The following is a 23,414-nucleotide window of genomic DNA, read 5'->3' as shown; positions in this document are numbered from 1 at the left end:
GCACCAGAGTACATGTGAAAGTCATATCCCACTCTCCACTCAACTGTGGAGAATGCCCTGTCCATTGGCTAGATCTGGGTAGGGGTTTGAAGTTTACGGCCTGTATTGTCCTTGGCTTGTGCCATAGTTTGAGCAGGACCCCTGGGCCCAAATCTGCCATGCATGTTTTTCTTACACTGCTAACAGGAGTTTGATATTTAGACATTTAAATATCTAACATTTCAAATTACATGGCATTGGTTTGCAACAATAAAATACACCAGTGAAATGTTCATTACTAGCCAGCTCAAGTGATGTAAATATAACCTCATGCCATCTTAAATGGATTATAGTAAAGAATGAATAAAGTTGTCTTTCAGTGATTTATGAGTTATAAAAACTTGAATTATCACACATGTATCATTTACCTAGAGAATATCTTGTCATTTTGGAGTCTTTGCTTGCTTCCACATGAAGACTCAGAACCTTTGAATTCTTCCTAGTGAGTCTGAGGTCAGAGGACAACTTTTATGAACTATTTCTTTCTTACCATGAGTCTTGGAGATAGAGCTCAGGTTCTCAGGTCTATGTAGCAAATAGTTTACTTGCTGAACTATTTTATCAGCCTAGTGCACTACTTTTGACAAGAAATTGAGTCTGTCTTAATTTCCTAGATGGTAAGTCATTCAGGTTGATTTGGGTCACTCTTCTTTTATATTTTGCTATTGAGGCAGTCATATCTTTTAATACTAAAAATATTTCATAGATGAAGATGCTTGCTTCATTTTACTAAGATACTGTGCTTAGGGAGTATCTTGTTATAGTGGTCACAAAAGTGTACTTAAAAAAGTCACAGAATGACTACAAATATGAGCTACTAGCAAGTTCTAAAATTACTGGGAAGATTTTTAAGAAGAAAAGATATTTATATGTCAGTAAGGTAGAGAGCCATGGAAGAAGATGCCCAATGTCCACCTGTGGCTGCTGCATGCACATGAATGGGTTTTCATACCCCTCCCACACATAAAACATAGATACACACACGTTGAGGTACTTTTTTCATACCCCTCCCACACATAAAACATAGATACACACACACACGTTGAGGTACTTTTCTTTTAAAAGGGGGGGGGGGAGCTATCAAAACTCAAGCACAATGTCAGCATTTCATCCTTTTATCTGCCCTCAAGTAGATATATAGGAACACAAGACTATGTATCAATAACCGAAAAGGATGCCTAAGAAACAAGCAAGCAAACTGTGAGATGGTCTGGAATAGATGGACTATAGCACAGAGAAATGAACCAGAGGTGTGATCAAAGGGAGCGCTTCCCTACGGCATGGCTGGCAAGTGACAAGGCACAGTGTACAAAACAGGAAGTGGGAGAAGCGGTTAAGAGCTGACAAATGGTGGGAGCATCAAAGGACCTGAACTATCATTAGCATCATCATGACCTTAGCCTTTTTTGCTTCTCCATTTGAGCATTATTAGAACTAGGAAATCTGTCTATATCAAGCTAACTTGGTTATACATTCCCTATTTGCTGGTCACTTGTGCCAAAAATAAATCTTAACTTGAGCCAGTTTTACTGACTAGAGGAACCTGAGGTCTCAGCAGAGTGCCCTGGGAAAGAGTTGTGCTTGCTCTCATACCTGTGCTCTCCTCAGCCTGATTGAAGCCGCAGATCTGACAGATGCTCTGGACCCACTTATTCATGTCAGCCTCTGTCTCAGCTACCAGGTAAAAAGTGCGCTCGCTGGTCTTGATATCAAACACAAAACTATCCTGAAGCTCTTTCTTGTTGAAGGTGAGGCCTGCATCCACCTGCTCACAGAAGTTCAGGTTGATGATCCGCAGGGGTTTCTTGGAATGCTCATTCTTGTAGTATTCCAGAACATCTGGGTCGCCACTCATCCGGCCGCTCCGCAATATAAACCAGCGTTTCTTCCAGGCCTAAATCACCAGAGAGGCAGTAGGAAGAAGGAGAAAAAGCCATTAGTTATTTTAAAGCCTTTATCAGATTCTTACATATCATTGATTAAAGATGGGTGTGACAGGAGGGCAGGGCTTGGAGAGAAAGGCTGCATGGCATACAAGGGATCCAACAGATAGGTCAGTGGATAGGCCAAAAAGCTTAATGATCTGAGCTCAACCTCTGAAACACACAAGGTATGAAAGTTATCATCTGAGCTCCACATGTGCATCATAGCATCTGTGCTCCACCAAATAAATGCATAATTAAATCATTAAGATTACCATACAAAAGAAGCCAGTTAGCAGAGGAAGAGAAGAAACTCTGGCCATTGGCTACATGTAATAAAACAACAGCATTCCCCAACAAGAAACAGAACAAAAACAAAACACCCTCATATTCAAGCTCTCTGAATGAGGGAGAAGGAGAGTGTTATATAAATTTCCTATAAAGGATCCAAAATGTCAAGGCCAGAGGGCTTGGGGCCTGTGCCAGCTTGCTAGCCCACTTCATTCTCAGGAGTGCCCTCTTTTCTTAACAAACGGTCTCTATTTCTATTACTATCCTTGTGTCCTTAGCCCAGTTCTTTATTCTGGGACACAAGAACCTGGAATTCTCAGCAGGTTCCCTCTGGACTCATGCCTATTAACATAGGGAGTGTTGGATCCTTCAGGCACTCATAACCTATATTTCCTTTTCAGATTCCTCAGTTAAAAAATAGAGGATGGTTTTAGAATTTATTACAGGATTAGTGCAACTATTCCTTTAGACCTGAAACATACTCATAAAATGTCAAGCTAGAGAGCACTTGCAAAGCCATAAAAATCTGTTTATAGGTGGGAACTGGCTGCGGCACTGCAAATTAAAACAACTATGTCATACCAAATATAGCAGAAAAATAAGTTTCCTAACTTCCTACAGTATGCTTCTCACCAAACCATGATGCCTTTGAAGAATCATTGCTGATAAATCTGTGTGGGAACTCTCTGAGACCCACCTTTAGGCCCTTCCTTTTTTTTCTTCAGTCCAGTTTACTGGCATATGCTTCCCCAGGACCTGTGGCAGTTCTCTGTGCGTGCTGAGCACTCCATCTGTCTTACTGAATGGATAAATGTATCCCATATCGTAGATTTAAAACTTGGCTACGTATGCTCACATGCTGTCTTCTACATTGCATCTCTTCAACAAGACTGAGTCAACTCAGAGCTGAACTGATAGACCACGGTCGAAAAGACGAAGTCTCAAACAATCAAAAACCTAAATATAGCTACAGAGCTTTGGGGATTTTGCACTCTGCTACTATTTACTTCTTTGGATCTTTCCTTATCTAGGTAATGAGAATCACAACCACCACCATCATTATCTACCCTAGTTAAGACATAGTTTTCTTTCATGAAAATGAGCTCAGAGTACTATAAATGTCAAGAATTTATTGTTGTTGTTGTTGTTGTTATTATTATTTACTATTACTATTATTATCATTATCACAAGTTTTCAATCTCTAGGGTGTTATATTAATTCTACCAACATTTCGAACTCACCTTTCACCCCCTGTCCTCCATTTCTTCTGTAATCAAATCTCTTTACTTTTCCTTATAATCATTTCCTTGCTTCTTTTTCCATTTCTCTTGTTTACATGGCAAAGTCACAACGTCCAGCCAGGTCTAATGTTCTGCCTGCTCTACTTGTTCTAGGGAAGGAGGTAGGGGAAAAAGTAAACTAGCTCGTTGCAGATTGGCTTCCCTGGGCTTTCACATGGGCCCCTTACAATGGCCAACAATCCTATTGACCCAGTCCAGGACTTCCTTGTGCTCTTTGGCAACAATCTCTGATCTTCTCTCTTTAAATCTCCAGAACTTTACTTCTTTCTCATTTAACGAGAAAATGTAATGATAAGAGATGTGATGCCAAGTCGGGCGTGGTGGCGCACACCTTTAATCCCAGCAGTTGGGAGGTAGAGGCAGGCGGATTGCTGTGAGTTCGAGGCCAGCCTGGTCTACAAAGCGAGTCCAGGACAGCCGAGGGTACACAGAGAGACCCTGTCTTGAAAAACCAACCAACCAAACAATAAAACCAAAAAACTGATGCCATTGTTACCAATGGACCAGCCTCCACAGTCACGTTCTCTGGTACCAGAGAGTACAAGCAGCTCTCCTAATAGTTTATATCAGCCTTCTTCCTGAAACACACACCCTTTCACCCACCTAGACCATGGCTTCAACAACTGCCTCTTTCCAGAGTTGTGGTTTCATCCTTCCCTGATAGAATCATTTCTACTATCTCAGAAAAAAGGTAGAAGTGTCTGGAATCTACATTCATCTCTGACTATGGCGCAGCTTTTCAACTCCTCTTCAGTGAAGCTTCAAGCAGTTTCTATAGTACTATGTTTATTTGTTTCCTCTCCTCCTATATGAAGGCACCTTCAGCAGGCTGCTCCCCCCGCCCCGTACCTCTGGTATAACATATCAAAGGTCTTGAAGACTCCACTGCTGCTAATTCTTGGACCTTATTGTGATCAGGAACATTTTTGCAGTGGTCTATTATTCTTCATTTGACATGCTTTATTCACTAGGCTTTAGTGTCCACCCTCGATTTATTTCCCAATTGGTATTGTTTTTTCAGATGCCAGTGCAGGTTTTCTTTTCTTCTCCTTACTCTCTAAGCTCTAGAGTGTTTCAATGCTTAGTTCTCAGTTTCTACACCCACCATTGGTTCAAAAGCCATCTAATTGCTGCAGCTTCCAAACAACAAACTCTAATCTAGCTCCATCTGCTGAACATGAGTCTTATATCCAACTCTTCATCATTAAGCATTCCAAAATTAGTGCAGGGAAGAAATAAAGAAATTAAAATCCTTATAGAATTCAATGAAAAGGAAGACACACATACCCAAACTTATGGGACACAATGAAAACAGTGCTAAGAGGAAAGTTCATAACACTAAATGCCTTCATACAAAAATTAGAGACCTCATACTAGCAATTTAACAGCACACCTGAAAGCTCTAGAGCAAAAGGAATAAAACACCAAAGAGGAGTAGATGACAGGAAATCATCAAACTCAGGGATAAAATTAAGAAATTAGAAACAAAGAGAACAACAAAGAATCAATAAAACTAAGAGCTAGTTCTTTGAGAAAATCAGTAAGACAGACAAACCCTTAGCTAAAGTAACTAATAGGCAGAGAGAAAATATCCAAAGTAACAAAATCAGAAGTGAAAAGGGGGACATAACAACAGACACTGAGAAGAAGAAATCCAAAGACTCATTAGAACTTACTTCAAAAGCCTATACTCCACAAAATTGGAAAATCTAAACAAAATGGACAATTTTCTTGATAGATACCACTTACCAAAGTTAAACCAAGATCACATTAACAATTTAAATAGACCTATAACCCTAAGGAAATAGAAGTACTCACTAAAAGTCTCACAACAACAGCAACAACAACAACAACAACAAGTAGTTCAGGGCCAGATGGTTTTAGCACGGAATTCTACCCAACAGTCAAAAGAGCTAACACTAATACTCCTCAACCTATCCCACAAAATAGAACCAGAGGGAACCGTGCCTACCTCATGCTATGAAGCTAGAGTTATCCTGATCCTACACCACACAAAGACTCAACAATTTCCCTTATGAACACATTTTCCCTTATGAACATTGATACAAAAATACTCAATAAAATACTTGTAAATGGAATCCAAGAACACATCAAAAACATCATCCACCATGATCAAGTAGGCTTCATCCCGAGGATACAGGGATGATTCAACATATGAAAATACATCAATGTAGCTGGGCATGGTGGTGCATGCTTTTAATCCCAGTACTTGAGGGGCAGAGGCAGGCAGATCTCTGTGAGTTCAGAGGCAGACTGGTCTACAGAGTGAGTCCAGGGCAGTCAAGGGTACACAGAGAAATCCGGTCTCAAAACGGAAAAAAAAAAAAATGAATGAAAGAAAGAAAGAATACCTCATATAAACAAACCAACAGAAGAAAAAGCGTGATCATCTTACTAAATGCTAAAAAAGCCATTGACAAAATCTGACACCCCTTCACATTAAAAGTCTTGGAGAAGTCAAGGACACAAGGCCCATCCCTAAACACAATAAAGGCAATATACAGCAAGGTGATAGCTAAGATCAAATTAAATGGAGAGAAAATTAAAGCAATTCACTAGCATCAGGGACAAGGCTGCCCACTCTCTCTGTATCTATTCAATATAGTTCATGAAGTTCTAGCTAGAGCAATAAGACAACTAAAGATGATCAAGGGGTATACAAATTGGAAAGGAAGAAGCCAAAGCATCACTATTTGCAGATGATATGATTGTATACATAAGTGACCTCAAAAAGTCTACCAGAGAACTCCACAAATAATATAAAATATCTTGGTGTAACTCTAACCAAGCAAGTCAAAGACCTGTATGACAAGAACTTCGAGTTGCTGAAGAAAGAACTTGAAGAAACTATCAGAAGATGGAAAGATCTCTCATGCTCATGGGTTGGTAGGATTAACATATTAAAATGGCCATCTTACCAAAAGCAACCTATAGATTCAATGAAATTCTCATCAAAATTCCAACATAATTCTCTATAGACTTAGAAAGAGGAATTCTCAACTTCATATGGAAAAAACAAAAAACCCAGGATAGCTAAAACAATCCACTGGTCTTATAACTAATAGGTCATATGAAGTAAAGGATACTCATTCCTTATACACACTCAGAAAATAAGAATATAGTTAAACTTTCTGAATCTTATTAAAAGAGACCCACATCTTATGTTACAGAGAATTCTGAAAGACTGACAAAATTGGAAGCAAGACAAAGAGGATTACATCTCAACACAGTGCCGGAAGTTCTAGTTATGCAACAAAATAAGAAACAGATATAAGAAACATACAGATCCAAAAAAAGAGGACAAAGACAAAAGAAAAAAACTGTTCCTATTTTCAGATGACACAATTATGCTGAAAATCCGAAAAGCTTACTAGAGCATAGTAGCCACAGGATGCAACATAAGTACATAAAAATCTATTAACTTCTTTATTCTAAAAATGATTTGTTAGCATAGGCAATAAAAAACACACATCATATCTGGGTGGGTATCTCAGTGGTAGAGTGCTTTGTCTACAATGAATAAAACCTGGATTCTACCTTCTGCAGTGAAAACAAGTGAAAAAAGAAGACAAAAAAGCCAACATTATTTAAAATCACCTTTTTAAATTAAAAAGTATAAACCTAACAAAATGTGTATGCAGGGCATATAAATTATAAACCATACAATGTTGATAAAATAAGTCAAAGTAGTCCTAAATGTTTAAACCATGTCCATAGATAAGAATCAATACAATACATCTTCCAAAATTTATGTATAGATATACTTCAATACTTATAAAAACTCCAATGAAAATTTTTGTTGATGTAGATAGGCTTATTCTACAATGTATATGGAAAGAAAGAAGGATGAAAACAGATACAACAGTTTTGAGAAAGAAGATTAAAATGGATGGAATCAGTGCACCATATATGCATATATATGTATATATATATATGTATATATATATATATATAATTTTACGTGTATGTCTGTGTACCGTGTGTGTGTGTATACAGATAGTACTCTGAACCACTGAGTCATCTCTCCAGCTCCAGTGTATGTATGTATTTGTAATGTTTTGTAGCTCCAGCAATCAAGATTATGTATATTGGAGCAGAGCTACAAACCTACAGAACAAGGTAACAGAACAAAGAACCCAGAACTAGATCCACACACTACACCCACTGATCTATTTTAGTTGTTTGTTTGTTTTTGCATTTATTTCTTTGGGAGGCATGTGTACCACACTGCAAGTGCAGAAGTCAGAGGACAACTTTCAGGAGTTGATTCTCTTCTTCTACCGTTTAGGGCCTGTAAATAAAATTTGGGTTGTCAGAAAACATCTTTACCCACTGAAACATCTTGCTGTCCAAACTGATTTTTGATAAAGGTACAAAAGAAATTCAGTGGAGGACAGCCTTTTCAACAAATGGTGCTGAAAAAACTGGGCACCTATCTAGAAAAGGCTTGGGGAGGGAGTGGTGGCCCATGCCTATAATACCAACTGCTTGTGAGGCTGAAGTAGTAGAATTAAGAGTTCTGGGCCCGGGGGGTTCTGCTCAAACTACTGCACTAACCAAGGACAATACAATAGTAAACATCGAACCCCTACTCTGATCTAGCCAATGGACAGGACATTCTCCACAGTTATGTGGAGAGTGGGGACTGACTCTGACATGAACTCTGGTGCCCCATATTTGATCACCTCCCCTTAGTGGGGAGGCCTGATGGCACTCAAAGAAAGAATAAGCAGGCTACCAAGATGAGACTTGATAGCCTATGATCATATAGTGGGGGAGGAGGTTCCCCTCAGTCTTAGACCTAGGGGAGGGGAATAGGGTGAAAGTGGAAGGGAGGGAGGGAGAATGGAAGGATACAAGTGATGGGATAACAACTGAGTTGTAATCTGAATAAATTAATAAAATTAAAATTAAAAAAAGAAATAATGAAACGGAAAAAAAAAAAAAAGAGAGAGAGAGTTCTGGGCCAACTTGGTCTATACAAAGAACTCCCTCTGAAAATCAAATAGGCTAACAAAACAGTCAGAAAAGATGAGCCATGGATCTAAAGGCAAAATGTCAAAGCTGTGAAATATTTAAAAAGTAAATAAAGAACTGGATGGGTGGCTCAGCAGCTAGGGTGCTTGCCACTGTTCCAGAGGACAAGAGTTAGGTTCTCAGAACACACATTAGGGGGCACACTGTCCCGTATAACTCCAGCTCCAGGGGAGCTGACACCTTCTTCTGTCCCCAATGGGCACTTTTGTGCACATGTGCACTCATGCATACACAGATTCTCCCCTCCAAATAAAAACTAAATCTTTTCTTAAACAGGCAAATAAGTGGAAATTAACAAGTATTTTTTTAAGTATTCAGTCAAAATAAAGATGAACTGTGCTTTATGCTATGTGGGATAAAGAGAGGCAAGACACAAACACTCCTTTTAAGTAACTTAAAATATTTATAAAGTTGTAGGAAGACATTAATATATAGTCCTAAAAGATGAAGCAGAGTTTTAAAAGTATCATAAAAAGAGTCATAATAATCTTGCTTATCACTGAAACAGGAACTAAGGTTTTTAGGAACAGAGACAGAGAGGAAGGGAAAGGGATGGAGAAAGATGAGAAATTAATGACTATAAACAAGCAAAGTTGTAAAGAAAGGAGAAAGACTTTTATTTAAAAAAGATCACACAGTATGAAAAGGCCTAAACATGGAAAAAAAAAAAAGACAAGACAGGTTTGGAAAATTTGGTAAGGAGGAAAGGGAGAGCTTGGAGGTCCTGTAAGGCCTTCAGAGCCACGTAAGCGCCTGTATCTTTATTGGGAATGGGAGTGGTTGCAAAGTGCACAGCAGTAGAGAAATGGAAAACAGTGCTCTGTGTCTACTTGCTATAATGTTAAGCAGTGCTTATCTAGCAATGAGAAAAATGAACTAGAAAAAGAAAATGAGACAAAAACAACACCAAACAAACAAACAAACAACCCCAAAAACAACAACCCTAAAAACAACAATTTAAAAACAAAACAAAAACCAACCAACCAATTGAAGGGAGCTGCTGCCATAGCTTTCTATGGTCAGTGCACGCCTTTAATCTCAGCACTCGGGAGGCAGAGGCAGATGGATCGCTGTGAGTTTGAGGCCAGCCTGGTCTATAAAGTGAGTCCAGAACAGCCAAGGCTCACATGGAGAAAGCCTGTTTTGAAAAACAAAACAAAACAAAAAGCGAAAACAAAAACAAACAAACTAAAGGAGAATAATGTGGCAGTAGAATCATTAGCAGCGAGGCCTTGCCTCAACAAAACAAAACAAATAGCATAGTGATAATCAAGACAGAGGACAAGGCAGTGCCCCGCACTTACTTAAAATGGGGCATAAAGAAGCACACACCAGAGTATACTGTCAAAAAGTCAAAACAAAGTTAGAATTTGTGCCAAGAATCAAGTAGGTATCACCACTCGCTCAGATGAAACAGAAGTGACTGTTTTCCTTTGTACCCAAATCTAGTCAGGAAACAAACCATTTCACAATTACCCAGACCACAGAGACACAAACCTGGGCACATATGACCTGGAAGTTGCGTCACTCCTGCCGTTGAGCAGAGTGTATGTCACGTGACCCTGTCTGTCCTTTAGGCTAGGTCTGTAAGTGTGCACAGAACAAAGTCACGGCTTCCTCTTACTGCTCTTTGGCAATAAGTAAATAGGCCTCAGTTGAGACTTAGGATAACTAGATCAAATTATAAATATTCTGATCTAGGCACGGTGGTGCACGCCTGTAATCTCAGCACTCTGGGAGGCAGAGGCAGATGGATCTCTGTGAGTTTGGAGCCAGTCTGGTCTACAAAGAGAGTCCAGGACAGCAAAGGCCACACAGAGAAACCATGTCTTAAAAAACAAAAACCAAAACAAAAAGCACTCTGTTGGTGGTGAAGAGGTCCAGTGAACTTGCCTGTGGTCATGAATGAGTGCTCTAAGTATAAAGGCCGCGTTACACATGGAGCAAGAACTCGGTTTTGTTCAGGTTATTTCACATACTAAGGTTGAACTAAGCTAGTTCCTGCAGGGGATCTGTCTTCTGTTTTAAGGAAGAAGGAACTTCTTGAAGACACTTTCAGCTTCAGTCCTGAAAACTGAAAGTCCTTGTAAAATCTAGATTTTCATAGAAACTCTATGGAAACTAGATAATGTTTAATACTAACACCTCTGGAAAAGAGGGAGCCTAGGGCAGTAGCCACATTTTGGGGGCACAGAGCCTTTCTTATAACTGTCAAATCTACAGTAGCATGAACATAACAATTAACAAGCACACAGACTAGCTTATATTCACAAAGCTGTTCCCAAAGAGTGTGGTGCAGGTTATTTGCTAAGCCCTGGATTAGGATAAAATAGAAGGCCGAGGGAAACAGATCGAGGGTGCTGTAGGAGGGGGGGTGTGTAACAAATGGGTGACAGACCAAAGTCAATATCAACTTGGACAGCCTCACATGGTGTTCGCTAAACAATCTGATACCATGATGCCTTACGTAACCAGATTACTTAGATTCTTGGAAGCAAGAGACATGCTCTTCTAAATAACCAAACTAGGCAGAACTTTTATTGCTTTCTTCCTGGCAGTTGAAAACAACTCTAAAACTCCACAATCTCTTGCCTTGCCTTAGGTACTGTATCACAGCTAACAGAATTCTTCTTTGATGGCTAAAAATTTCTCAGTGCCTCCAATCATCTTTCTCCAGATCCTGTGGCTAAAGTTGTAGAAGGGGCAAGGCATTTCTTGGAAAAGAGCTTGCATAACTTCTAGAAATGGGTGTGTCCTTTTAACTTCCCTCTTTCTGAAGAAGGTAAAACCAGAAACTGCCAATAAGCCAGGAGATGCATGTGAAGTGGGGATTACAGCTCATCACGCCCTGAGGCTACTCCATATTAACACACCAACTCTATCAGGTATAACACAAACAAAATACTTACCTTTTAAAAGTTCCTTGCATTCTTTAAAAAAAATTACCATAACCAACTCCAAATCTACTCTCAACCCCCAGACTTCCAACTAACTACAGGGCTGGAATTCTACTTTTTAGCAATCATAGACACAGAAGATTTTATTTGACTTCTGAATATAATTATATCCTAATCTATTTCTGTGTGAAGTACAGTAGGCCACTCTTCTGTCCCATCATACCCAGTACAAGCACAGAGTGCATTCCAGGAGGAATTCTCTTTTTATTATTAATTTATTCATATTACATCTCAATTGTTAGCCCATCCCTTGTATCCTCCCATTCTTCCCTCCCTCCCGCTTCCCCCCTACTCCCCTCCCCTATGTCTGTGACTGAGGGGGACCTCCCCCCCATATATGCTCTTAGGGTATTGAGTCTCTTCTTCGTAACTTGCTATCCTTCCTCTGAGTGCCACCAGGCCTCCCCATCCAGGGGACGTGGTCAGAGATGGGGCACCAGAGTTCGTGTGAAAGTCAGATCTTCCAGGAGGAATTCTTATGAGCAAGGAAGGGCTCTGTCGCTATGCTTCTAGGAATCTGCTCTGGACAGCAGGGACTTCATACTCTGAGGAAATCAATGTAATTATTTCCTGAGCTCCTGCAAAACGCCATGTGCTTTCTGTTCCTTATCACATTTAATTCTTAAACCAGTGAGGCAAGGTAAATATACCCCCCTTTTACAGATGGAAGAAAAGTCTCACAGGGTATACATCTAGAAAATACCATGGCCTCAGATCTTCTTGTCCCAGAGGTCTAATGAGAGCTCAGGAAAGGGCTTGAGTAGATAGAGAAGAATGGCTGCCTAAACTGTGAGAAACTCTGGCCATAGAGTTCATGGGGAACATTCAAGTTTATTGTTAGTTGACGATGGCAGAAGACAACAGCAACACTAGAATTCAGGCTTTAGGTCTTTGTACAAAGTTAAATGACACATGAAATGTGAATTCTCCAAGAGAAGGCAGTATAATTACTTGCTCTTCACGTATTTGTTATGAGGATTCTTTCAGCCTCCAGATGTACACAGAATGAGCTTTATCTAAGCACAAGACTGTTACATTGAGGTCCAGGGCTCTTTTTATCTCAGCATTTGGCCCAGTACTTAGAACTCATAGTGTGTTAGATAACTCTTCAGTGATAGTCATAATAAAGGTGCAAAAGGAAAGAATATGCATTTGCTTTTCTTTTGGTAAAAACAGGAAAAGTGAGTAAAGCCAAAGCTCTCAGACAGATGACCTGCCAATGTAATAGCATACCTTCCCTCAGTGAGATAGTACTGCACAGACACCAGAAACGCAACGGACTTCAGGAAAGCTCACATTCTATATTTGGTACACTAATTACAGGTTGTAATGGGTGGAGCATAAAGCGTAAGAAGAACTCCCAATGAGCCACACTGGTTGGCTCAGCAGTGAGCACAGATCCAAGCAAGGTCACTGGTATTCAGATCCAACTCTAGCACCATCTTACATCTTAACTAAAGCTCTTTCAGCTCACAGGGAGTTGTCATTATTTGGGCCTGGAATTCAAGGATTGCTGTTTGGAATCTAGGCATATTCAATCCAGAGAAAGCAGAGTTCAAAGATGAAGTCTGTGCCAGGTGTGGTGAAGAAGTAGGAAAAGAGGATAGTTAGAAGTTTAGTTAGTCTAAGCTACATAGAGGATGGAGGAGGAGATGGTGGGCCAGTGGGACAGAAATGACTCATGATGAAATGTGAATTCTAAACCAAGTCCACTCTTGAGATTGTCTCTCCTTAGGTTAGGTAGCTATATTATCATTTAAACTTTGTTCTCATTGGTTTCTTCTCACCTCCAAAAATCTTCTTCCTTTCTTTTAACGGTTTACTGTATCTATCAAAATCAACTAGCGCCAGGCTCTTTAAGATCTTATGGTCTCAGAAAAGATAGACAGGTGTAATATATTCTCTAACTCATATATACAGGTTAGTGCTGAATTAGTTATGTAAACAAAATTTGTGAGTTCTCAGAGCCCGATTTTTCCTGGCAAGAGTCAAGGAAACTTATAGCAGAGACACTATTTGGGATGGATTTTAAGGGATGGAGCAGTCTACCAGTTGAAAAAATTTTTTACAGGGAGAACTTTTCAAGCAAAGAGAATGAGTCACCTAGATCTAGGAAGTTATGGTTAGTAAAATCAGTGTGTTGAACTAGTGGCTATTCAATCATTCTTGTAGGGGGAATACAGGATTATGCTTCTGTGAGCCTGTAGTTACATGTTTGTTTGTTTGTTTGTTTATTTGTTTTTGATACAGTGATTCACTATGAAGCTTTGATTGTCCTGGGCTTCCTATGTAGACCAGGCTGGCCTGACACTCAAGATATTTGCATGGCTATGCTTCCCAGTGCTAGTACCACCATGCCCAGATCTAGTTACCTTTTCAAAAAAAAAAAAAAATCAACCTTGTTTCAGTGTTTCTGTTCATAGACACTTTATTCACTATACATTATTGATTTATTAGCATAAAACTCAGGGTCAACAGCCTGAACAAAGCTTATCTAACATACTCCTTTTCTCTGTAAAACAAAACAAAACAAAAAACAAAACATCTTAGTCTTCTTTTGCTTAGACACACAAGATATAACACCTCGGCATTGGAAGCACTTAGTGGAATTGCTAACAAAAACAATGTAAGACTATGAAAGAAACATGCAATTGAAGTATGAGAGTTAAATAAGAAATCAGAGTATTGTTTTGTTCCACATCAGCATGGAAAAGATATATCAATTAGCTGCAGTTTTCCACTTCTCTATATGTATGCACAGAGTCTAGGACTGACTGTGAAAGCAGTATTTTAGTCCACTGGAACTGACATAAGATAATACCTGTGACTAGTATTACCAACAACATAACTGCATTGCTCACAGTTCTGCAGGTGTGGAAGCCCAAAATCAAGGCATCAATAGGCTGGGTGTTAAGAACCTTGTCCATAACAGATATTATTTTCAATGTAAAAGAAGTCCAGTAAGTCCTTTCAAGTCATTTTATATTGGCACGGATCTAATTCATGACTGCTCTGCCTTCCAGACCTACTCTATCACTGTCCAAAAGCCCATCTCTCAATACTAACATTGATGATTAGATTTCAAGATATGAATTTTCAAGGGACACAAAAGTCAGAGAGATTAAAAAATTTTAGTGAGTAGGGTACTTACTTAGTAAATACAGAACCTAAAATATATGAATATGAAAGCGAGTGTATATTTAAAAGTCTGGTCTGCTCAAAGTATAAGACCAGGTTTGATGAAATTGGTGGAAAAAAGAAATTACTAAAAGTAAGGCTGGAAAAATAGTTTGTGGCAATTTTCAGAAGAGTCTATTCAATTGTTCTCAGTGTCAAATATTACTGAGAAGTAAAATATGAGATTTCTTCTACAATATACTTTTTAGTGTTTGCTAATAACTAAGAAAAGCTACTGTAAGCCTAGTAACTCAATTATTTTATTAGTCACAATAATCACATATTTTATGGGGAAAAGGAGTACAAATTCATGGAAAACAGTCCATAAAATGCTTGGTATGGTAATTTTCTTGTCCATACCAAGCTTACAGAGGAATATCAAATGGCTGAGAAACACTTAAAGAAATGCTCAGCATCATTAGTCATCAGAGAAATGCAAATCCAAATGACACTGAGATTTCATCTTACACCCTTCAGAATGGCTAAGATCAAAAATTCAAGTGACACCACATGCTGGTGAGGATATGGAGAAAGGAACACTCCTTCATTGCTGGTGGGAATGCAAACTGGTACAACCATTTTGGAAATCTATCTGGCGCTATCTCAGAAAAATGGGAATAGGGCTTCCTCAAGACCCAGCTATTCCACTCCTTGGATATACCCAGAAAATGCTCCAGCACACAACAAGGACATATGCTCAACCATATTCATAGCGGCCTTATTCATAATAGCCAGAACATGGAAACAGCCTAAGTGTCCCTCAGTAGAAGAATGGATAAAGAAACTGTGGTACATTTACCCTATGGAATACTACTCAGCTATTAAAAACAAGGAAATCCAGAAATCTGTGGACAAATGGATTGAACTAGAAATGATCATAATGAGTGAGTTAACCCAGAAGCAGAAAGAGTCAAATGGTACTCACTTATATCTGGATACTAGCCCAAGGGGCATGTCCCATGAAAGTCTTCACTTACCAGGAAAGTGGCTTAGAGGGGAGGACATCCTACTGGGACTTTAGGTGAGAGAAGCATGGGATAATGGGGAAATGGAAGGATCTAGAGAGTCCTAGAAACCTACAAGAAGAACATTATGATGTCCCGATCCAGGCCCAGGGGTCCTGCTCAAACTATGGCACCAGCCAAGGACAATATGGGCAGTAAGCTTTGAACCCCTACTCAGATGGACAGGACATTCTCCACAGTTGAGTGGAGAGTGGGGACTGACTTCCACACGAACTCTGGTGCCCCATATTTGACCACGTCCCTTTGATGGGGAGGCCTGGTGGCACTCAGAGGAAGGATAAGCAGGCTACCAAGAAGAGACTTGATACCCTATGAGCATATACAAGGGGAGGAGGTCCCTCTCAGACACAGACATAGGGGAAGGGAGTAGGGGGAAAGTGGGAGGGAGGGAGGACTGAGAGGATACAAGGGATGGGATAACAATTGATATGTAATATAAATAAATTTAATAAAATATTTAAAAATGCTTGGTATGGTAGAGTATGTGTGTTTTGAAGGACCCAGGACAGTTCTGCACAGTCATGTAGCTTAGGGAACAGCCTAGGTATAAGGGAATAACATGTGCAAAGGCACTGAAGAAAAAGAAAGCTTGGCTCATGGAGAAACAGACTGAAGGGCATGGCTGGAATACAGGTGAGTAAGCAAAGGGCTGTATGAGGAAGAGAAGAGGAAGGTGCAGAGGCCCTCTATGCCATTTATAAAGTTTGGATTTTAATCTTAAATAGACCACAACCCCTCACTAGGGGCATAATTAATACATTGATATGTTGGCAATTTAAGGTGCCTGCTTTAGAGTGATGCAGTATAATTGCTGTTTATATTAAATACCTTATGTTTCCATAAACACATATGTATGTGTTATAACATATATACATGCTTTACAAAATAGTACTCCAAAATAGAACTAATAGCTTCCATTGAGTGGAATGAATATGTAAGACAAAAGCTATGGGGGAATTTTCACATTTTAATACATATACTTAGAAATTTATACAATGTGAGGCCATAATAATTTTCCTATCTACAATTGTGAATGGTCACCCTGGCTGTAGCAACTGAAGTAGGGACAGAATGTAGGTATTCTTAGATAAACTACTAATGGGGAAATAACAGCAATTTGGACCAGTAGTGGCAGTATGTACATAAATCCAAGATAGATTTCAGAGACTGCTATGCCTAATTCTGGGAGTGAACTGAATATGGGGGATACAGAAGAAGGATATAGAAAACTCCAGTTTCCACCTTGAACAACTTGGTGGGCTGTTACCACTTTAAACCAGGAAGAGAGCCCTAGCTGTCTTCTGAGACATCATGCTATCATGGTGCATCCTATCCATTTTTGCCCCTACCATATCAAAAAGCCAAGATGAATGTGACATGTGAGGGGAGAGTAGATCACATCTGGGAAAACAAAGAGCCTTCTATCAGTAATTACACTGCATTCTAGGTCATTGATTCCTGACAGACAGGTCAATCTTCCTGCAGAGGACTCAAATCCATTAATGGAATTAACTCTCCCATTGACAAAGCAACACATGAGCCAGTTGTTTGAGTTTTTGGAGAAACAAAGGTCATTCTGTTCAGAGACACTTTTTCATGCCCTTGAATGATCTGATTTAAGTCATATTTTAAAAACTGAATTAAGTAAAGCTTACCAGGAAAACGTGGGCAAAGTAAAATAAAGGCAGACAAATTATGTCCATAAAAACAGCTAAATAGAATGGGGGGAAACAGCGGAAGGGCTAACAATCGAGATGTAATATGAATAAATTAATAAAAAAGTAAAATAAATAAATAACTAAATAAATAAATTAAAAAAAAACAGCTAAATAGTTCTTTTCTTTCTCTTCAGCTCAGGAACTGTAGCCATCATGAACGACACAGCGATGACCTGGACCAGGAAGTTCACGATGAACCCTCTGCTTCAGAGGAAACAGATGGCCATCGATGTCCTTCACCCTGGGAAGGCAACAGTACCAAAGACAGAAACTCGGGAAAAGCTGACCGAAATGCACAGAACCACACCAGATGTCATCTTTGTATTTGGATACAGAACTTACTTTGGTGGTGGCAAGATGACCAGCTTTGGCATGACCTATGATTCTTTAGATTATGCGAAGAAGGTAAGCCTAAACACAGACCTACAAGACATGGCCTTTATGAGAAGAAAATGACCCCCTGAAAACAGCCCAAAACCCGCAAAAACAGAATGAAGAAGGTCAGAGGGACTGCAAAGGCCAATGTTGGTGCGGGCAAAAAGCCAAAGGAGTAAATCTGTCATGACTTGATCTGCTGCGATGTGCACATTTCTAAGAGGACAAATAAACTAAAAAAACAAACAAACAAACAAACAAACAAAAAACCAAACAGCTAAATAGTTCCTTTGGGAACAAAGACTTCTTGTATCAAAGCCTCACAAATCAGGCTCCATATTTTCTTAAGTACTATGTGATTATGTTCTAGCCTTGTCGCAATACTTTCATTAGTGCAGTGTCTTCAATAGCGGTATTTCAAATTTGGTGTGAATCAGAATCAATGAAGAGACCTACTCAAAATGCAAGTAGGCATGCTAGGTTCTCAGTCCCAGTATAGATTCAGACTCAGTAGCTCTAGAGTCCTTAAATTATCTAGTACAGAATATTTAACAACTGTTGTCAGAAACCTTACACTTGTTAGCAATGACTGCTGGAATGTGGTCCTGAGAATAAGTGGATCAGAGTTTGGAGGTTTAGGTTACCTTTAGCTCTGTTTCTAGAATATGAACCTGGGAAGAAAAGTAGTTTCCTGCTCAGGCTTTGCTTGCTTATCTATGTGAAACCCAAGGTTGGCCTGTTTAACTTCTGACACTCTAAGACTACAGGGAAAGATGAGGGTTGAATTATGCAAGGAAGAGCTTCTGGACGGACTCTTAAAAACTATTTATTTACATCCCAATCCCAGCTTCCCATCCCTCATCTACTCCTAGTCCTTCCCTCTCCCCTTCTCTACCCGCAACCTCCCTTTCCTTCTTCCTCTGAGAAAGGGAGACCTCCCAAGGATATCAACGCACTTTGGCACTTCAAGTCTCTGTAAGGCAGAGGACACTATCAATAGAATGAAACAGCTGTTTACAGATTGGGAAAAGATCTTTCCCAATTCTACATCCAACAAAGAGCTAATATCTAAAATATATAAAGAACTCAATAAATTGAACATCAACAAACCAAATAATCCAATCAAAAATGGAGTATAGCGCTAAACAGAGAAGTCTCAGCAGAGGATTCTTGAATGCCTGACAAGCATTTAAAGAAATGCTCAGCATCCTCAGGGAAATGCAATCAAAATGACTCTGAGATTCCATCTTACACCCTTCAGAATGGCTAAGATAAAAAACTCAAGTGATAGCATATGTTGGCGAGAATGTAGAGAAAGAGGAACACTCCACTGTTGGTGAGAGTGCAAATTTGTACAACCACTTTGGAAACCAATCTGGAGCTTTCTCAGAAAATTGGGAATAGCTCCACCTCAAGACCCAGCTATACCACTCCTGGGCACAAACCCAAAAGATGCTCTACCGTACAACAAGGACAATTGCTCAACTATAGTCACAGAAGATTTATTCATAATAGCCAGAATCTGGAAACAACCTAGATGTCCCTCAACTGAAGAATGGATAAAGAAACTCTGGTACATTTACACAATGGGATACTACTCAATTGTTAAAAACAATGAAATCATAAAATTTACAGGAAAATGGATGGAACTAGAAATGATCATCCTGAATATGTTAACCCAGACCCAAAAAAGACACACATTGTATATACTCCCTCATAAGCAGAGTTTAGTCATATATTACAGGATAAACATACTACAATTCACAGACCCAAAGAAGATATAACAAGGAGGACACAAAAGAGGATGCTTAAATCTCATTCAGAAGGGGAAACAGAATAGATAGTGGAAGCAGTTGAAGAGAGGGAACAAGGTAGGAGAGAGAGTGCAAAGAGAAAAGAGGGTGATCAGATCTGGGGAGAGTGGGGACCAGAGAACAGAAGGTCCGTAGAGGGAAAAGAAACTGTGGGCAGAGGCATCTTTGCGACAAGCTGGAGACCTAAGACAAAGTAGGCTTCTGGGAGGATATGGGGGAGACTCCTAGTAGCAGAGGTCCTGGAGACTGAAGAGGACATCTTCTAACTAGATATGACTCCAGTGGAGGGAAGGGAACACCCACCTACCCACAAGAACTTCGACCCAAAATTTACCCTGCCTATGAGATATGCAGGGATAAAGATGGAGCAGAGATTGAGGGAATGCCCAACCAATGCCTGGTCCAATCTGAGACCCACCCCATGGGAGAGAGCCAACCCTGACACTTAACGATACTCTGCTAGGCTTGCATACAGGACTAGCATAGCTGTTCCCTGAGAGGTTCCACCCAGCAATGGATCAAAACAGATGCTAAGACTAACAGGCAAACATTGGATAGTGTAGGGAATCTGGCGCAAGTGGGGGTTAGAGGGGAGGATAAAAGGACCTGGAGGTGACAGGAGCTTCACAACAAGACCAACAGAGCCAACTAACCAGAGCCCAGAGGGGCTTGAGGAAGTTGAAGTACCAAGCAAGGACCCTGCATAGACTAGACCTAGGCCCCCTACATAGATATAGCACAGAGGTACCTCAGGTTTTATGTGGGCTCTCTAGCAAGGGGAGCAGGAACTGTCTCTGACATGGACTCTGTTCCCTGCTTTTTGATCACTTCTTCCTGGTGGGGCTGCCTCACCAGGCACAGGGGAAGAGGACATGCTCAGTCCTGATGTAACTTGATGAGGTGGGGTGGGTTTGTGGGAGAGCTTCCCTTCTCTGAGGAACAGGAGAGGGGGGATGGTGGATGAGGGAGGGAAGGTAAGATGGGGAGGAAGCTACAATCAGAATGTAAAGTGAATAAATAAATTAATTAAAAAATAATTTTCTGTTTAGCTCTGTGCCCCATTTTATAATTGGGTTATTTCGTTTATTGGTCTCTAATTCCTTGTGTTCTTTATATATTTTGGATATCAGCCCTCTGTCAGAAGTAGGGTTGGTGAAGATCTTTTCTCATTCTGAAGGCTGCCACTTTGTCCAATTGACGGTGTCCTTTTTTGCAGAAGTTTTTCAGTTTTATGAAGTCCCATTTATTAATTGTTGATCTAAGTGCCTGAGTTGTTGGTGTTCTATTCAGGAAGTTGTCTCCTATGCCAATATGTTCAAGGCTGATTCCCAATTTCTTTTCTATTAGATTGAATGTATGCAGTTTTATGTTTAGGTCTTTGATCCACTTGGAATTGAGTTTTGTGCAGGGTGATAAATATAAATCTATTTGCATTTCGACATGTAGATATCCAGTTAGACCAGCACCATTTGCTGAAGATATTTGCTTTTTTTCATTGAATATTTTTGGCTTCATTGTCAAAAATTAAGTGTTCATAGGTGTGTGGGTTTACTTTTGGGTCTTCAATTTGATTCCATTGATCAACCTGTCTGTTTTTATGCCAAATATCATGTGGTTTTTATTACTATTACTTTGAAGTACAACTTGAAATCAGGGATGGTGATACTTCCTGAAATTCTTTTATTATACAGGATTATTTGAGCTATCCTGGGCGTTTTATTTTTCCAAATGAAGTTCAGGATTGTTCTTTCACGGTCTGTAAAGAATTGTATTGGGATTCTGATGAGAATTGTTTTGAATCTGTAGATTGCTTTTGGTAAGATGGCTAATTTTTACTATGTTAATCCTACCTATCCACAAATATGAGAGATCTTTCCATCTTCTGTTATCTTCTTCAATTTTTCTTCAGAGACTTGAAGTTCTTGTCATACACATCTTTGACTTGCTTGGTAAGAGTTATACCAAGATATTTTACTGTTTGTGGTTTTATGTGTCTTACTTGTCTTATCTAAGAATCTCTCTGCCTCAAAGATTTTCTGCTTTATATTTTTAATATGTCTTACAACTTTACCCTTATGCTTATCTGATGTGGATTTGTGGAGAATGTAAAGGATCATGTTCTTTGTCCTCCCACTTCTGTATCCAGCTGTTCCAGCAGCATTTGTTAAAAAGAAATATTCCTTCCTTATAGAATTACCTTTATACTTTTATTAAAATTAACTGATCAAATGTATGTACATCTATTTCTAGACTTCACTGTTCAACTGGTCTTTCTCTCTATGTATACTTAAGTCAGTACCACAATGTCTTGCTTACTTAAGTTTTATAGCAAGTTTTACAACTCAGTAGGGTTGGGCTTCCAGCCTTCTTGTTTTTAAAAAAGCTGCTTGGTTATTCTGGATCCTTTGCATTCGTTTCCATTATTTTGGGAATGATTTCTTTCTTAAGTGTTGATTAGAATTCAGAGAAGCTATACATGCCTGGAGATGTCTTTATGGAAGTTTTAAAACTTCCATTAATTTCACTTAAATAGTGCTATTTAGATTTTAAATAAGGCTATTCAGAGTTTTACTCTCTTTTGATATTTTTTATTGTTTAACATTAAAAATTATATTTTGTGTTTATGTGCCCACAATGGGGGGCATGTGTGCCACAGTGCATATGCAGAAGTCACAGGGCAACATACGACAGTCAGTTCTCTCCTACCATGAGGGTCCTAGAAATAGAACGCTGTTCATTAGTCTTGGTGGCAGGTGCTTTCTTTTCCAGTTAGTCTTCTTGCTAACTTCTTAAGACAGTTTCTCTCTATATATCCCAAACTGGTGTTAAACTTTAATCCTCTAGATAGATATGTGTTTCCATACATGATTTAATATGTCCTTCATAGAATGTATTCACTTTGTATGTTACCAAACTTATTTAAGTAAAGTTATAAATAACATTTTCCTATTATTTATAAAATGAAATGTAATTCATATATATACCATAAAATTTACTTCATGTACCATAAAAATAAAGTGTATAATTCACAATTTTGTTGATTATCCACAAATATACAAGTATCTCTATTACTTAACTCCAGAACATTTCATCACTGCTCACCCAAAGAAAACCCATGAATAACTAATCACTCTCCAATTCTCCTTCTCCTAGTCACTGGAAACTACTTATCCATTATCTTTTTAGTGTCTATATAACATGTGGTGAGAGGCTGACCCATTCTGCAACTCTCAGTGCAGAATCCAAAGGGTTAAACTCACATCAGACATACACAGAGGCTCTGGAGAGAAGAAAGGAAAAACTTCAAGTTTGTTAACCCTGCTGCCTCACAGCACTTTTCACTGACAATGTGCCAAGCTATTAAATGCTTTTTATTCCTTTAGCCCTGTGGGTCAGTCACCTCTGGCCACCTGGTACCTGCCGCTGACATTACAATATTATTTTCCTGGTGTGGTGTGATGCAAAGTTTGGGAAATAACAGCCTACAGCACCAAACCTCAGCTGCTGAGAAAAGCACTCTAGGTGCTTTTCACTTGGCTCCAAAATGCTTCCTGGGGTTGTTTTCTGTCTTTTCTCACTGTTTTTAAACATCGAAGACTACAGGCAAAACAAATAGCTTTGTGAAAACAAGCCCTGCATCTTTATTTCTTTGTGAGGATCTCTGTCAGAATCCTATGAATCCTCCAAGAGGCTACTCAAATGTCTGGCAGCTTTCCTTCTTCTCAGAGGAAAGGTGG

General features: G+C 39.3%; 1 protein-coding gene and 1 pseudogene across 1 annotated transcript in view; one reads left to right on the top strand and one right to left on the bottom strand.

Annotated features, from left to right (window-relative positions):
• Gab2 (GRB2 associated binding protein 2) overlaps positions 1 to 23,414 on the bottom strand; it is a 147,005-nt gene that overhangs the window by 45,804 nt on the left and 77,787 nt on the right. Inside the window, exon 2 of the mRNA XM_051148958.1 lies at positions 1,633 to 1,933. Coding sequence (XP_051004915.1) covers positions 1,633 to 1,933 — 301 coding nt within the window. The remainder of the gene's footprint in view (positions 1 to 1,632; positions 1,934 to 23,414) is intronic.
• On the top strand, positions 17,642 to 18,097 carry LOC127191698 (40S ribosomal protein S24-like; annotated as a pseudogene).

Source organism: Acomys russatus, chromosome 7 (assembly GCF_903995435.1).
Source record: "Acomys russatus chromosome 7, mAcoRus1.1, whole genome shotgun sequence".
Lineage (NCBI taxonomy): Eukaryota > Metazoa > Chordata > Mammalia > Rodentia > Muridae > Acomys > Acomys russatus.
The sequence above is the reverse complement of the archived record's forward strand: the minus strand, read 5'-3'. Positions and strand labels throughout refer to the sequence as shown.